The sequence below is a fragment of the Crinia signifera genome, chromosome 1, assembly GCF_055691185.1.
Source record: "Crinia signifera chromosome 1, ASM5569118v1, whole genome shotgun sequence".
Lineage (NCBI taxonomy): Eukaryota > Metazoa > Chordata > Amphibia > Anura > Myobatrachidae > Crinia > Crinia signifera.
The window spans coordinates 308315672-308332624 of NC_139217.1; the positions used below are offsets into that span (position 1 = coordinate 308315672).

General features: G+C 43.1%; 1 protein-coding gene across 1 annotated transcript in view; it reads left to right on the forward strand.

Annotated features, from left to right (window-relative positions):
• The window catches only part of LOC146078665 (proprotein convertase subtilisin/kexin type 5-like), a 42534-nt gene extending 25894 nt beyond the window's left edge, over nt 1–16640 (forward strand). Inside the window, exons 2-5 of the mRNA XM_083186125.1 lie at nt 7441–7658; nt 8202–8302; nt 12648–12831; nt 14298–16640. Coding sequence (XP_083042251.1) covers nt 7441–7658; nt 8202–8302; nt 12648–12831; nt 14298–14713 — 919 coding nt within the window. The 3' untranslated portion in view covers nt 14714–16640. The remainder of the gene's footprint in view (nt 1–7440; nt 7659–8201; nt 8303–12647; nt 12832–14297) is intronic.
• Nucleotides 16641–16953: the final 313 nt, after the last annotated feature.

Here is a 16953-nt window from a genome sequence, read left to right on the forward strand (position 1 = left end):
TTTGATACAACTGGGCAGTGAAAATGAAAAATTACATTTTTTTACACAAAAATGCAGTTCTGGCTCAAAATTTTTCATTTTCAGAAGGTATGAAGGAGAAAAAGCACCCCAAAATCTATGCCCCAATTTCTCCCGAGTACGGCAATGCCTCACATGTGACCAAAAAATACCAGTTGGGTGCATGGCAGGACTCAGAAGGGAAGGAGTGATTTTTGGATTTTGCAGCTCAGATTCTGGTGGAATTTTGGTGGGTGCTATGTCGCATTAGCAAGACTCCCCAAGCACCAATACAGTGGAACCCCCCCACAAGTGACCCCATTTTGCAAACTACACCCCTCAGGGAATTCATCTAGGGGTATAGTGTACATTTCAAACCCCCAGGGGTTTCACCAATTTTGATACAAGTGGGCAGTGAAAATGAAAAATTACATTTTTTTACACAAAAATGCAGTTCTGGCTCAAAATTTTTCATTTTCAGAAGGTATGAAGGAGAAAAAGCACCCCAAAATCTGTGCCCCAATTTCTCCCGAGTACGGCAATGCCTCACATGTGACCAAAAAATACCAGTTGGGTGCATGGCAGGACTCAGAAGGGAAGGAGTGATTTTTGGATTTTGCAGCACAGATTTTGGTGGAATGAATGGTGGGTGCTATGTTGCACCAATACAGTGGAACCCCCCCACAAGTCACCCCATTTTGCAAACTACACCCCTCAGGGAATTGATCTAGGGGTATAGTGTACATTTCAAACCCCCAGGGGTTTCACCAATTTTGATACAAGTGGGCAGTGAAAATGAAAAATTACATTTTTTTACACAAAAATGCAGTTCTGGCTCAAAATTTTTCATTTTCAGAAGGTATGAAGGAGAAAAGGCACCCCAAAATCTGTGCCCCAATTTCTCCCGAGTACGGCAATGCCTCACATGTGACCAAAAAATACCAGTTGGGTGCATGGCAGGACTCAGAAGGGAAGGAGTGATTTTTGGATTTTGCAGCACAGATTTTGGTGGAATGAATGGTGGGTGCTATGTTGCACCAATACAGTGGAACCCCCCCACAAGTCACCCCATTTTGCAAACTACACCCCTCAGGGAATTGATCTAGGGGTATAGTGTACATTTCAAACCCCCAGGGGTTTCACCAATTTTGATACAAGTGGGCAGTGAAAATGAAAAATTACATTTTTTTACACAAAAATGCAGTTCTGGCTCAAAATTTTTCATTTTCAGAAGGAATGAAGGAGACAAAGCACCCCAAAATGTGCCCCAATTTCTCCCGAGTACGGCAATGCCTCATGTGTGACCAAAAAGTGGCAGGACTCAGAAGGGAAGGAGTGATATTTGGATTTTGCAGCACAAATTCTGGTGGAATGATGGTGGGTGCTATGTCGCATTAGCAAGACCCCCAAAGCACCAATACAGTGGAACCCCCCCACAAGTGACCCCATTTTGCAAACTACACCCCTCAGGGAATTCATCTAGGGGTATAGTGTACATTTCAAACCCCCAGGGGTTTCACCAATTTTGATACAACTGGGCAGTGAAAATGAAAAATTACATTTTTTTACACAAAAATGCAGTTCTGGCTCAAAATTTTTCATTTTCATAAGGTATGAAGGAGAAAAAGCACCCCAAAATCTGTGCCCCAATTTCTCCCGAGTATGGCAATGCCTCATATGTGACCAAAAAATACCAGTTGGGTGCATGGCAGGACTCAGAAGGGAAGGAGTGATTTTTGGATTTTGCAGCTCAGATTCTGGTGGAATGTTGGTGGGTGCTATGTGGCATTAGCAAGACCCCCGAAGCACGGTGAAATGATGAACCTAATAATCCATAGATGTGTGGTATATTTTAAAACACTCCTTTATACATAGGCCGGGTTTGTCGGGGCAAGTTTCACAGTGGAAAATAGTTTCCTTTCTTATTCCCTTTTTATAGCAAACTTTGCACCTTTTTTGTGTCCTGCCCTTTCTTGCAGTGGAGGGGATTTCGTTCGGAAAATGCTGCCCTGGTACAATACGGGGGCCAGTACTAGAAGTACTGGGGCCCTCTGCCTGCTGGTTCCCAAATACTAGGCCCTTTATGACTTCCTCTTGAAAGTGCATAAATGTCCCCCTCTGGCCGGTAGAACGGAATAGCACGTAAGCGTTATACAGTGCCATCTGGATGATATACACGGCCAGCTTCTTGTACCAGATTTTTGTTTTCCGCAGGGCACTGTACGGCTTCAGTACCTGATCTGAAAGATCCACTCCGCCCATGTACCTATTGTAATCCAGGATACAATTAGGTTTTGAGGTGTGGGTACTGGTACCTCGTACAGGGACGGAGGTGGTACTGTCTCCGTGAATTGTTGTCCGTATAAGGACATCCCTCTTGTCCTTATATTTGACCAACATCATATTTTCGGTGCATATTCCCCTGCTTTCACCCCTTCTCATTACTTGGGCAATGTGCGTTTTTGGGAGGCCTCTTTGGTTCTTGCGCACAGTACCGCAAGCTGCTGTACCTCTTGAACCAAGGGCCTTAAACAGGGGGATGCTAGTGTAAAAGTTATCCACATAGAGGTGATAACCTTTATCCAGGAAGGGGTGCACTAAATCCCAGACAATTTTTCCACTAACACCTACGAGGGAGGGGGGGCATTCTGGCGGTTCAATTCTTGAATCCTTCCCTTCATATACCCTAAACCTGTGAGTGTACCCTGAGGTGCTTTCACACAGCTTATACATTTTTATGCCATACCTTGCCCTCTTACTGGGAAGGTACTGGCGGAATTTAACCCTTCCTTTAAAATGTATAAGGGACTCGTCTATGCAAATGAATTTATCTGGGATGTACATCTCTTCAAATTTGGCACTGAAATGATCAATGACCGGCCTGACTTTGAATAGCCGGTCAAAGGTGGGATCATCTCTGGGTGGGCACTGTGCATTATCGTTGTAATGCAAAAATGTAAGGATCGTCTCAAATCGAGCCCGGGGCATGGCCATACGGTAAAATGGGGTGCTCTACAGAACATCTGTACTCCAATATTGCCTAATTTCTGGCTTTTTTACTATGCCCATATGAAACACCAGACCCCAAAACGTCATCATCTCTACTGCATCTACAGGGGTCCACCTAGCAAATGATGACGTGGGGTTTTGAGCAATAAACTGCTGGGCATATAAATTACTTTGGTCCACCATTAAATTTATAAAATCATCAGAGAAAAATAATTTGAAAAAGTCAATTTCTCTGAGACCTGTGGAATCAAATTGGATTCCTGGCATGGCCAAAAACTCAGGAACCTGGGGCTCAAAATTGTCTGGTGGTGGGGTCCATACGAGATCAATTATTGGGGGGGGGGTCTCAGCTGCTCTACGGGGGCGTCTTTGAGGGGGTCCCTCATCACCAGAGGAGGAAGAGGAGCTTAAGGCTAATCCTTCAAATTCCCCGCTTGCATCACTGGCTGTGTCAGAGTCAGAAGCAAGCATGGCATATGCCTCCTCCACTGAATACATTCTTCTGGATGACTGGGATGACATTTGGGATGACATTTGGGATGCCATTTTTATTTTTGTGTTACTGGTAGTGAAATGTTTCAACACGTGTATAGTGTAGGGGGGGGTACAAACTTTATTTCAACCAGGGGGGTATGTAGTGTGTAGTGTGTATGTAGTGCAGAAAAAAAAAATACTTTATACAAAAAAAAAAAAATGAAGGGGTTAAAAAAAAAAAAATTGAAGGGGTTAAAAAAAAAAATTGAAGGGGTTAAAAAAAAAAAAAAAAGGTCCTGCGCCAAAAATTGAGCACAGATGTTGGTCAGTAACGTCCGTCACTGAACAGCGCTCAAAGGCAACAGGAATTTGATAAAAAAAAAAAAAAAAATAGATCAACCCTGTGCCGAAAAAGATGATCAGTGATGTACGTCACTGATCAGCGCACAGCGGCCACAGGACACCCCCAAAATCACAGTGTGTGTAAAAAAAAAATTTAAAAAAGACCCCACAGCACACACAAAAAAAAAAAAGGTGATCAGTGATGCGACACTGATTACCAGTGAGGGGCAGCAGGTGCACAACCTTTGGTGCAACTGACAGTGCAACTGGCAGGTATATATAAAAAAAAAAACCTCTGCACCCCTAAAAAGTTGCTGATCACCTCAGATATAGTGATCAGCACAAAAGGCGGGGTCAGCAGACACAAAATTTAGCACTCTCTATCACTCTCTGTCACTATCTCTCTCTATCTCTCTATCTCTCACTATCTATCACTCTATGACACTGCAGCAGCAGCACTGACAGTTATATATATGAAAAATAACCCCTGCACCCCCAAAAAGTTGCTGGGGGTGCACAAAAGGGGGGCAGCAGACACAAAATATAGCAGTCTCTATCACTCTCTGTCACTATCTCTCTCTATCTCTCTATCTCTCTATCTCTCACTATCTATCACTCTATGACACTGCAGCAGCAGCACTGACAGGTATATATATATATAAAAAAAATACCCTGCGTTCCCAAAAAGTTGCTGATCAGTTAATTTATACTGATCAGCACAAAAGGGGGGGCAGCAGTCAGTTATATAAAAAAATATATAGCACGATCTGTCACTATCTCTCTATCTCTCTCTATCTCTCTCTCTATCTCTCTCTATCTCTCTATCTATAACTCTATTACACTGCAGCAGCACAAAATATAGCACTCTCTGTCACTAGGCCTCTCTATCTCTCTCTCTCTATCTCTCTCTCTCTCTAACTCGATGACACTGCAGCAGCACAACACAGCACAACACAGCACAGGATGTCACAAGATGAAGCAAGATCCCAAGCAGTGATCAGGTAAGTATTGAGCAAGGTTCTGGTCAGTAAATGGCGACAGCTGGGCACGGTGACCGCACTGCACGCTATTCCAGACCAGAATGGCGTCTGCAGTGTAGTCCCCGTTAGTTTAAACCCCCCTCCATGGCTGTGATTGGTCCGTCGGTCCGACGGACCAATCACGGCCTTTGGGGGCGGGCGGGGTGAGGTGGGGTGACACCAGTGTCACCCTTACACCCCGCGGTGATTGGTGCTGTACTTTACAGCACCAATCACCTCCGATCCCGTGTCACCGGCGAACGTTATTCGCCGGTGACACAGAAAACGCTGTAATTGGCTGTTCACACTGAACAGCCAATCACAGCGATCGCCGACGGGGGGGCTGCATCGCAGCCCCCCCTGGGCATGCAGGGACATGTCTGCTGTCAGGGACAGCAGACATCGTCCCTCTGTCACTGCGTCTCTAGACGCAGTGACAGTTAGAAGTCATGACGTATATATACGTCATGTGTCGGGAAGTACTTCCCGGCCATGACGTATATATACGTCAAATGTCGGGAAGGGGTTAATGTTGGTGACCAAGACAAGAGTGCATCCACTTAAAATAGGCGAGAGGAGGTCTCGTACCCTTGGCAGGAAGTGGTTATTTCCTGTGAGAGCAGGAAAGGTGTGGAACTCACTGCCTGCGCAGGTAGTGATGGCAGATACATTAAATACATTTAAGATAAGGCTGGACAAGTACTTGCTGGATAATAACATTCAGGGCTATAATCAACAAGTTATGGGGCCAAATGTAATAGGGTGTGATAATCGCAAAGTTAGAGATTTGGGGAGAGTTTTCCCATTTATTTAAATTGACAATCGTTAACACTGCCAAACCAGGTTGATTTTGCCATGTAAATGTTTGCCGCTTTAAATAAATGTTGAAAAAAGGTTGTTCCAAATATTTGTGCAGACACACCACATTGTATTTGTGTATAATATTTGTGGTCACACAAGGTCTTCACCTTAGATCCACCAATACAATAACACGCAAACAAGTTTTTTTGTGTTCCACTTAAGGGGTTAATACAATACAGGGTTCGAACAACAAATAATTGCTTACAATAATTGCTGTAAATATGATTCAGATTCTTATTTTTGTGTTGATGGGATCCAGCCACCACGTAGCATCTTTTTCTTGCACAGTGATTATGTGATTGTCCCCATTCACTGCAGTGGTTAGGCTCACATGCTTCTGTGACCCCTGCTGCTCAGCATCATGGGATTGATGAGAGCAGTGTCTGTCTACAGCTAAGAGTCTAACTACTGCAGTGAATGGGGACAATCACATAATCACTGTAAAAGAAAAAGATGCTACGTGGTGACTGGATCCCATCAACACAAAAATAAGAATCTGGAATCTGGATCATATTGACAGCAGTCATTATTGATTATTTGTTGTTTGAACCCTGTATTGCTTTACAATAATAAATCTCCCCAAATCTCTCACTTTCTGATTCTCTCACCCTATAACATTTGGCCCATGGTCTAGTAAAAGGATCAGTGGATTATATGGGGCCATATTCGACTAACTAGTTATGCCAACGATGGAATAAAAATGTATAATCCTGGGGGAGGATATCATATCTAGGATTTACTCCGATGATTCTAGTTAAAACAGGTTGAATTGATGGACGAACGTCTTTATTCAACCTTACCTACTATGTTGCTATTTAAGACAAACTATTGTATAGCATGTAATGCATTATTATTAGAAATCTGTGTGTGAGACCACTTACACTACCACATTCTTGTTGAACCTCTTGAGTATTGTTGCAATTTGCCACAGTGCAATAGTTTGATTTGGTGGGGTGCGAGTAAAGCTTTCAGGGCTTTAAAGAACCACTGTTGCCAGCTGTAGGGCAATGCTATCGCAAGATGACATTATTGAGTGCTGAATAGTGAAGCCTTTCGCTTATTTAGGGTTAATCTGCATACCTATAGCGGTTTATGGTTATGGCAGTAAGCTAAATAGGTCTTCATTTTTTAATTGTTTGAAAAAAATATATGAAATGTCATTTCTCACATAATAAATAGCACTAGAATGTTGGAGAGTCAAAACTAAATTTATACAATCCTTTGGGAAGGGTAACATTGTGGATTAGGAGTACTCCCATTCTTTTAACATATAAACCATCCAGAATGCTACAATTACTTGATCAGAGAGCAATGCTTCACCTGTCTTTTAAAAGACCCTCTAAAATGCCTCTAGGCCTGTAATACACACAGTATGCAAAATAAAAACATCAACAACAGAAAGAAGCACGCTAACGGCTATTTCACACACTCCGGCTCCTGCCGAGCGGCGAAAACCCGCACGGCCAGGAAGCCGGGCCGCACTCAGTAGTTTAGAATGGTGGGGATGGCCACAGCCCGGCAGCCGTCCCTTTCAGTGGTGGGATCCGGCTGCAACTGGGCGGCCTGGGCCGTGGCCGTCCCGTGTGAATGGACACAATAGTGTCCTTTAACAACTACTGTGCACGGCACGGCTTTTGGCCGTGCGGGATTTCGCCGCCTAGCAGGAGCCGGAGCGTGTGAAATAGCCCTAAAGTCAGTTATGTTTATCCAATGGTCTTGTTTTTCTTTCTGGTTCCAGATATTATACAAATAACTCCACAACGTCATGTGAGAGGTGTTACTGGAACTGCAAGGAATGCTCGGGTCCAAAATTATCTGACTGTCTCTCCTGCAACAAACCTTTTTTCCTCATGGCAAGTAATAAACAGTGTTATAGTTCATGTCCTGAAAATTACTATGAAGACGATAAACAGAATGTTTGCGAAAGATGCCATCCAACCTGCAGAACGTGTAAAGGTAAGTATCTCTCCCTCTATATTCAAGGGAGGAACTATAACCAAATTATAATTATAGGTCCTCATCATCATCCAGGACTAGAATAATATTGGGTATTCCATGTTCTGGCATTAAAGTAACTTTAGCTGGAGATAATAATTACCCAACCACTACGGCAGTAGCCATTTCATTGTTTTATATTTATATCATATTTATGTTCTTTATTTGTATTGTACGGTACAGACAGTGGTGTAACTTAATGTTTGAGAGACCCTGAGCGAACCCGAGGACTGCAAACCTACACTCTATATACTGTACCAATGCAGGACTAATGCATCCACATTAGTTTACATTTTGAGGGTTGTTTTAGTTAGGTATGACCTAATAAGCTATTGGATAGTAAGGCTTTTTAGTGGAGTTTTACACTCAACTTTTTATAATGTCCAAATTAATTAAAAAATATAATAATCTTGTTTAAGTCATTTACATTATTTGCCTTGAATCTGTAAATGGAATGTTAGAAAGTTGTATATACAAATTAATATTTGTGTGTTTTTAAATCAGGTTCAAGCGCTCTTTCCTGTTTATCCTGTGTACCAAGTTACAAGCTTGCAGGATCCATATGTAATTCATTGTGTTTTCCTGGAGAGTTCAAAAATACACAGGTACAATTTAATGAGAAAGAATTACATTATGAAAACAATTAGGATTCACCCATTTTTAAGTATAAAAAAAATAGTAAACTAGTGCTGCCCCCTTTTTTTCTGGAATTGGGAGAGCCAAGGATCTGCATGTCACCATGCAGACTTTATGACCAAGCAGCCCCCACTGTCACTGGCCAGCTGCATAAGCTGAGGATAACTCAGCTTGCTTTTGACAAGGGTAATTACACGTGTTTGGGAAAAAATGTCTAAGGCGCTAGGGGATGCTAGTGCATGATGTGCCGTATGTCCCAGCAGCCACAACGGGGGAGGAATCCCAGCCTCCAAAACACAGCAAAGAATTGGGAGAACATGGGGCACTTAGTGATACATTTTGAAACAATTGAATGAAACAGTTATAATAAAAAAAAAAGGTTTATTGATAAAAAAAATTATATGCACAGACACTAAAAAAATATGAATAAATGTAGCAAATATAAAACCGGTAAATGATAAATGTACCTCCCGGGAGTAAAGATTAAAATCAACAGGTCAAACTGTATGTGACAATAACACACTTGCTCGTTGTAGTATGGACACTCAATGTGTGAGTGGCCTTCGATACTTATTCCAATAGTAATTGATTTTTCCTTTAATTGGATGAATAAGTCCAGATGTTAAATGAAATAGCCAAAAACTGGGTAGGGGCCAAAAGAGAGAACAGGTGACATTCTATGCTCTGCGATTAGCGCGATTTTGCGGTAATTAGACCACAAAATGGCGCTATCGCATTTTCCCATTAAATCGCAGATTTAATGGGATGCGCACAGGGGCTGAAATCGCATATTTTGTGCGTAAAGGTCTGGTGAATAAAAATGCGAGATTAATTCGCATTTTTATCGCATCCAGATGTTTGCGCACAGAAAAGTATACAAGTCGCTTATTTAATGCTATGCGCATTTGCACATCGCATTATTTAAGTGACTAATTATCGCACTTATTTCAGACCTGGGTCTGTTAGGCGAATTAGGCAGAACCCTGCACAGATCGCAATGTTCTGTGCAGGGTTCTGCTTTAAAAAGTCAAATAAATGGTTAAATAAAAAAAACGAGCGCGGGGTCCCCCGCCCGAGTATAACCAGCCCCGGGCTCACTGAGCCGGTGCTGGTGACATAAAATCAGGGTCCCCGACAAATAGGGGTCCCCTTGATTTTATGAAACCAGCACCAGACTCAAGGTCCGGCGCTGGTTCCCAAAATACGGGGGACAAAGTGACTAGGGGTCCCCCGTATTTTAAGAACCAGCACCGGACACAACCAGCCAGCAGGGTAATGCCACAGCCGGGGGGAGACTTTTTATACAAGTCCCCCCGGCCAAAGCATTAACCCCCTGGCTGGTCAGCATGGGCAGGGGTCCTGGGGAAGTGGGGACCCCCCCAATGAAGGGGTCCCCCCCCTCCAGGACTTACCAGCCCATGCTGATAGTCCGGGGCTGTCCTCCATGCCCCTGGGCTGTGGGCATGGAGCTGATGCTTTGTGTAAAAAAAAGAATGTAAACTATTGTTTTACACTGGCGAACTATCAGTCCCAGCAAGCCTACCCCGCATGCTGGTAAAAAATAGTGCACAAAATCACACTGACACCCTGTGAAATAAAACTTTAATACACACAAAACACACTGATACTTACCTACCTTGAGCCCGTAGGTCGGTCCCTGGATCCTGGATTCGTCCTCCGGGGCTCCAGGGCAGAAGAGTCCAGTTCCGGGGCCTTGGTCCTGGTTCCGGGGCTGGTCCTGGGGTTCCGGGGCTCCTGGCGTGAAGAATCCGGGGTCCGGGATCCGTGGTAGTCCAGAGGGGTACCTAAGGAGGAAAATCCTACTCACCTGCTCCCCGGCGGCGACCTCCTGTGACAGCGCTGCTCCCGAATGGTACCCGGCTTCAAGGAGTTGGTCCGGCGCTGAGATGTTGCCTCCTCGATGTCTGTGAACAGAATGATTTCTCGGCCAATCAGGAGCCGAGAAAGTCGGCTCCTGATTGGCCAGAAATCATTCTGAATATAGACGCCGACGGAGTAACATCTCAGCGCATCCAGAGCAGAGATGTTACTCCGTCGGCGTCTATATTCAGAATGATTTCTGGCCAATCAGGAGCCGACTTTCTCGGCTCCTGATTGGCCGAGAAATCATTCTGTTCACAGACGTCGAGGAGGCAACATCTCAGCGCCGGACCAACTCCTTGAAGCCGGGTACCATTCGGGAGCAGCGCTGTCACCGGAGGTCGCCGCCGGGGAGCAGGTGAGTAGGATTTTCCTCCTTAGGTACCCCTCTGGACTACCACGGATCCCGGACCCCGGATTCTTCACGCCAGGAGCCCCGGAACCCCAGGACCAGCCCCGGAACCAGGACCAAGGCCCCGGAACCGGACTCTTCTGCCCTGGAGCCCCGGAGGACGAATCCAGGATCCAGGGACCGACCTACGGGCTCAAGGTAGGTAAGTATCAGTGTGTTTTGTGTGTATTAAAGTTTTATTTCACAGGGTGTCAGTGTGATTTTGTGCACTATTTTTTACACTGCAGAACTACAAGTGCCAGCGGGCACTTTAATGCCCCGCATGCTGGGACTTGTGGTTCCCCAAGTCCCAGCATGCAGGGTAGGCTTGCTGGGACTGATAGTTCGCCAGTGTAAAACAATAGTTTACATTCTTTTTTTTACACAAAGCATCAGCTCCATGCCCACAGCCCAGGGGCATGGAGGACAGCCCCGGACTATCAGCATGGGCTGGTAAGTCCTGGAGGGGGGGGACCCCTTCATTGGGGGGGTCCCCACTTCCCCAGGACCCCTGCCCATGCTGACCAGCCAGGGGGTTAATGCTTTGGCCGGGGGGACTTGTATAAAAAGTCTCCCCCCGGCTGTGGCATTACCCTGCTGGCTGGTTGTGTCCGGTGCTGGTTCTTAAAATACGGGGGACCCCTAGTCACTTTGTCCCCCGTATTTTGGGAACCAGCGCCGGACCTTGAGTCTGGTGCTGGTTTCATAAAATCAAGGGGACCCCTATTTGTCGGGGACCCTGATTTTATGTCACCAGCACCGGCTCAGTGAGCCCGGGGCTGGTTACACTCGGGCGGGGGACCCCGCGCTCGGTTTTTTTTTTTACACCTTGCGCTGTCCTGCAAATGTGCGATTTTCACACATGAAAATCGCACATTTTCAGGACTAAAAACAGCACACCACATCGCCGCAAATCGCCCCTATTCGCACTTTTCAGCCTCCAATGCGCATCACATTAAATATGCGCATTTAGGCTGAAAAATGCGATTTGAAAATAGGCGATTTGCGGCGATATGGTGTGCGAATTAAACATGCGCATTTAGCGCATAGCATAGAATGTCACCCAACGTATCCTTTTTAGAGAGTCAAGGTAGTGATATTAATTTACCTCCATAGATCGTTTTAAGGTGTCAAGAACGTTCCTAGTTGGGTTTGTCCGACGGAGCTGGCTGCAGTTCCCCGCACTAGATGAGGCTTGCATGGCCTGGCGGGGTGTTGTTTAGTGGAGGTATTGAGGTGCTCTTTGCTGCAAGTTGTTAAAGCAGATGACACAGCAGTCTTCTGTGCCCAGCGTGGTTGCTCCGACCGCATTGAGAATACTTGCCATTGATAGGTGCGGCTGCTGAAGGGCTCCAGCTGTCGCTCACAACAGTCCTTATTCTTGTTCATTCACAAAGGCAAATTCCTTCTCAAATGGACAAAACCATGTGCACTGCAAGGGGGGGGGGGGGGGCAGATGTAACTTGTGCAGATAGATTTAGATTTGGGTGTGTTATTTTGTTTCTGTGCAGGGAAAATACTGACTGCTTTATTTTTACACTGCAATATAGATCTCACTTTGAAGTAAAACCCCACCCAAATCTAATTCTCGGTGCACATGTTACATCTGCCCCCCTGCAGTGCACATGGTTTTGTCCATTTGAGAAGGAATTTGCCTTTGTGAGTGAACCAGAAAAAGGGCCAACGTCCCACTCACAGCGTGTATGTAAGTGCGGATGGGCTTTGCCGCCAAGTTTTATCTACTGGCTTAGGCTCTCGGGGATATGACTGGCAGGGTGTCCTGTATAAAGAGTTCCCTCTTATAACACAGGTAATACACGTGTGTTACTTCTGTACAGTATGCAACACTGAGCTGACCAGATCAGAGCACCAGATACATATTTGCCCCATATAACGATATATCTTTATTTGATCATTGTATTGAAGGTTTAGTAACACTTAATGATAGTTGCATGTTTTAAACTCAGCATAGAATAGACATTTTGTTTATTGAAATAACATAAAGACAAATTAGTAACAATTACATTTTTCTGTTTTTAAAGGATCAAGATGCACAGTGTGAAAAATGCCATGAAAGCTGTACAGCGTGTAAGGGACCTGGACCTCTGAATTGTACTGTGTGTCAACCAAACTTTTCACTTTATTTGGATGAAGGGAGATGTATGCATTGCTGCAGTGCCAAACCAGAGGACTCGGGGGAATGCTGTGACTGCGTTAAATCACTAGGTGAGATCACTTTATGGAAAATATAAAAACAACCCTACAAAAACTTTTATAAATAAATTTAAGATATAGATGTGTTTAAAACTAGTTCCTGTACGGATAAATTTGCAGTCCAGCATCAGTAGTAAACTTTGAGTAGTGTTCCAGTGCATCTGCGATGCAAATACAATGCAAGACTTAAGTGAAAGATGGTACATAACACCTCCCAAAGCATCTCAGTCAGGCTGAGTGTCTTGCAGTGTATGGCATATTAAGGATAGGTATATAAGGACATGTCCTTATTTAGAAACGAAAGCTATTTACATGGAAACTATTAAAAATAAAGTATGAAACTGTGTAATTGATTTTATTAAAAAAATAAAAATAATTACCTGAACTGAACACTAATAATTCTGCTAAATTGTATTGTTTAAATGACATGATCAGTGTGCACTTACTATAGGATGTCACAGAATTAATCTGCACTTACTGTAAGTTAAGTCACATGTCCACCCACATGGCATTTGCAAGATTTTGATTATCTGCATATACCTCCATCTTACTCAGCAACGGTGGCGGACTTACTGTTGCACTGAACTGTAATGGTGGGCCCTTTGCAACCAGCAATGATAGGGCAACATCCAACAAGGTCCAAATATCTAGATCCAGTCTCACAGCAACACCCCTCCCCATTTTAAAAATCACCTAACAGCAACCCCCTTCAATAATTTCACTACTCTCTTCAATAAACACCTCACGACACACACCGCTTGGGAGCAGCAAAATTACCTTATAAGATGTGTCCTTGTCCCAGACTCCTTTTCACCTTTCAATGCTCCCTGCTTTCCTAGGACAGGCCCTCTCAGGCTGTGCCATTCCTGGCAATGTCTTAAAGAGATGTCATGCAGGCCGTTGAGAATTGTAGTTTAATGTGCATATAGAGTTCACACTAATTAAAGTGCACAAATCACAGAGCTAGACTACAACTCCCAGCAGCTCCTGTGGTACTAAGCAATGTGCATCCAAGCTGTAATAGAAGCTGTGATGTACTAGCCTGGTTGTCGTGGTGATACCGGTGTGGTATATTATATGAAGCTAAGTCTGCCTAGTGCCTGACCAAGGATTTTATATATGTGTGTGTGTGTGTGTGTGTATGTACATTTGACTAAACTGTTTAGAGAATATAGGAGCAGAAAGAAAATTAATAGGATCTCATTTAATTGGAAGTTAGATGCATCTTGGGTACTTATATGTTAGTTGGGTGCCCACTAAGCTATTTGCTTAGTTTTCCGCGCCCCCTCGCGGGACACTCGCCACGCTTCAGGCTCGGTGGCTCGCTGCACACGCCACACTATATAGAATCAACTCCATGCCGACATGGATAGTAGGGGTATGAGCGTACTAACTATAGTGGGCGCCCAACTAACATATAAGTACCGCATCTTGTTATTCATTGACTAATCCATGTCTCCTTGCATTTGTTCATTTAGACGCCTGCACCTTAATAACAGGGCTCCTTGCAGAAAATGAAGGACACAAGAAGACTGCTTTATTTGTAGCAACATCCATTTTTCTGGTGCTCAGTGTTGGAGCCATCATATTCTTCTGGCGAAGAGCTCGCACAAAGGCTGTAACTGTCATCAAAGCTGGATATGAGAAATTGCCAGACCAAACAAAATCTTTCCAATCGTTCAAAAGTAACAGAGAAAGTACTTCCAGCTTCCAGCGAGACCACGTGATTGAGTACCATGATCGCGATGAGGAGGAGGAAGATGAAGATGATGATGAAGACATTGTTTATATGGGTCAGGATGGAACAGTTTATCGTAAATTTAAATATGGCCTTCTAGAAGATGACGATGATGAGGATTTAGAGTATGATGATGAGAGTTATTCATTTAGATAATTAATTTAAAAAAATATTTTATTAGTCGATTAGCAATCCAGGATGCATACTACCTTTTTTGACTAATAATACAAATAAACATACAGTAATGCAGTTTCTTACGGTGCCAGTTTGAGTAAACTGTATTTTTACAGCAGAACTAATGTCTTATCCATGGATCATTTTTATACTACTTTATGTTCATTGAATCTCCCAGGCTATTCACATGTAAAATATTACCATTTCCACTCTATTACAGAGTAAAAAAGAATGACATACAAAATACAAGCTTGGACAAATTACACAAATTACACAAATCACACATGTACAGTAGGCCAGCATGATTATTTTATATGTGTGTATATATATATATATATACTGTATATATATATATATAGCAAGCAAATAGCGACACTCCTCTGGACTTCCAATAAATCAGATGCAGACACGGACCCCATCCGCATCTGATTTATTTGAAGTCCAGAGGAGTGCCGCTATTGTCTTGTCAGGGACGCAGGGGACAGATCTGCAGCTCGCGTGGACAGTACAGCGACTACGCTGCCTGACGGGGACACTACGCTGAGTACGCAGGGCTGCCACTGGGACACTACACTAACTACGCTAAGCTGCCGTTGTACTGACAGAGTAGCATAGCTTCCTGCCGTGAAACGACACAAGTACTGAAAAAAACATACCCAGTTGATCCATAATACCTTTACTCTGAATACAATGGAGCATAATCCAATATTAGTCACTGAGCTGAACATACCTTTTTCATTGAAACAATCCTTGTTCTGGCGACTTTTCTCTTCTGTACTCCTATAGCCTGACCTTCTAGTCGCCATGTTGCAGAACAGGCATATCTACGTGTTAACATGGAGTACACTACATAAGGAGAACACTGCAGCCTTAGCAAGACATAACTGCTGTATAAGAGAATTCACGCTTTTGTGTTTGATTCTCCAGTTGAATAAATTATTTGTGAATAGACAAATTGTACTGTGAATATGATTAGATTTTATTTCTTTTAAATGTTAAAGGATATATTTTAGGAAAGCCTTATTTTTAACTGTAAGTAGCCCAAAAGCTACTTTGTTGAATTTGGTATCCAGACTATGAATGGATCTCACAATAGTTAGTCAAATGCCAGTGGCATAATACATGTTTTACTCAGTCCTTAATTTGAAGCCAGTACAATCCTCATAGTGTTCTATGATCCAATATTTGGGGGACTCTGGGATAGATTTATTAAGCCTGGATAATTGATAAAGTGAAATGTAATAATGCACCAGCTAGTCAGCGTCTGTTATTTTTCAAACCCAGCTTGTAACTTGACAGATAGATGCTGATTGGTTAGTGCTTTATCACCTTCCACTTAGTCACTTCACCAGGCTTAATCAATCTGCCCCGCAGTGGGAGCAGTACAGGATAATAATTTTGCAGCTCTAGTCACTGGCATTATCCTGGTACCCTTACCATTGTGGATTTAATATAGATATGTATGTGGGTAATCTTACATTTGTTAACATCTAAATTAATAGAAGCAATCATATATATTACTGTGAGAATGTGTTGACACTAACTATGGGGTAAATGTACTAAAGCTTCTACAAATGAACATAAGAGGTTATGTTACCCAAGGTAACCAATCAGATCCTGTCTATCATTTCGCAAATGCATCCTAGAAAATGATAGTATCTGATTGGTTGCAATGGGCAAAATCCCCTCTTTACATTATTATATGCTTTAGTAAATGTACCCCTATTACTGGACTACTACTCTGATCAGATATGCTTAGCTGTGCTTTTGCTTAACTGATAAACATAATCATTTCTTTTTAAACAATCCCAATATGTTGGACATATTTTCATTGATATTTTAGTTTTGAATATGTATATTTGTTCCACATTCGCCCTGTGTCAATATATTACGATTCCCCCCTCCCCCCCCAAAAAAAAATTAAATGGTTTTTACTTGTTTTTCGCTTCCTTCCATGTCTACAGAAAAAGACAATAGTTGCTACATTTAATATGTAATTATACAGGGAATGTTCTTTTATGTTCCATTGACATGCAGTTCAAAGCAATCCCTCCAGAATATTTCCCTGCCTTTGGGTGGAAAAAATGTTGTTCTCTGTTGTTTTAATTTTATTTCTAGCTGAATTTAATTAGAGCACCTGTCATGGGTTCTTAGAAAACTGTTATTCAAACAGAAGCAAAATTCAATAGATTGATGCGTCAGTATCGTGCCGTGGGGTGAAT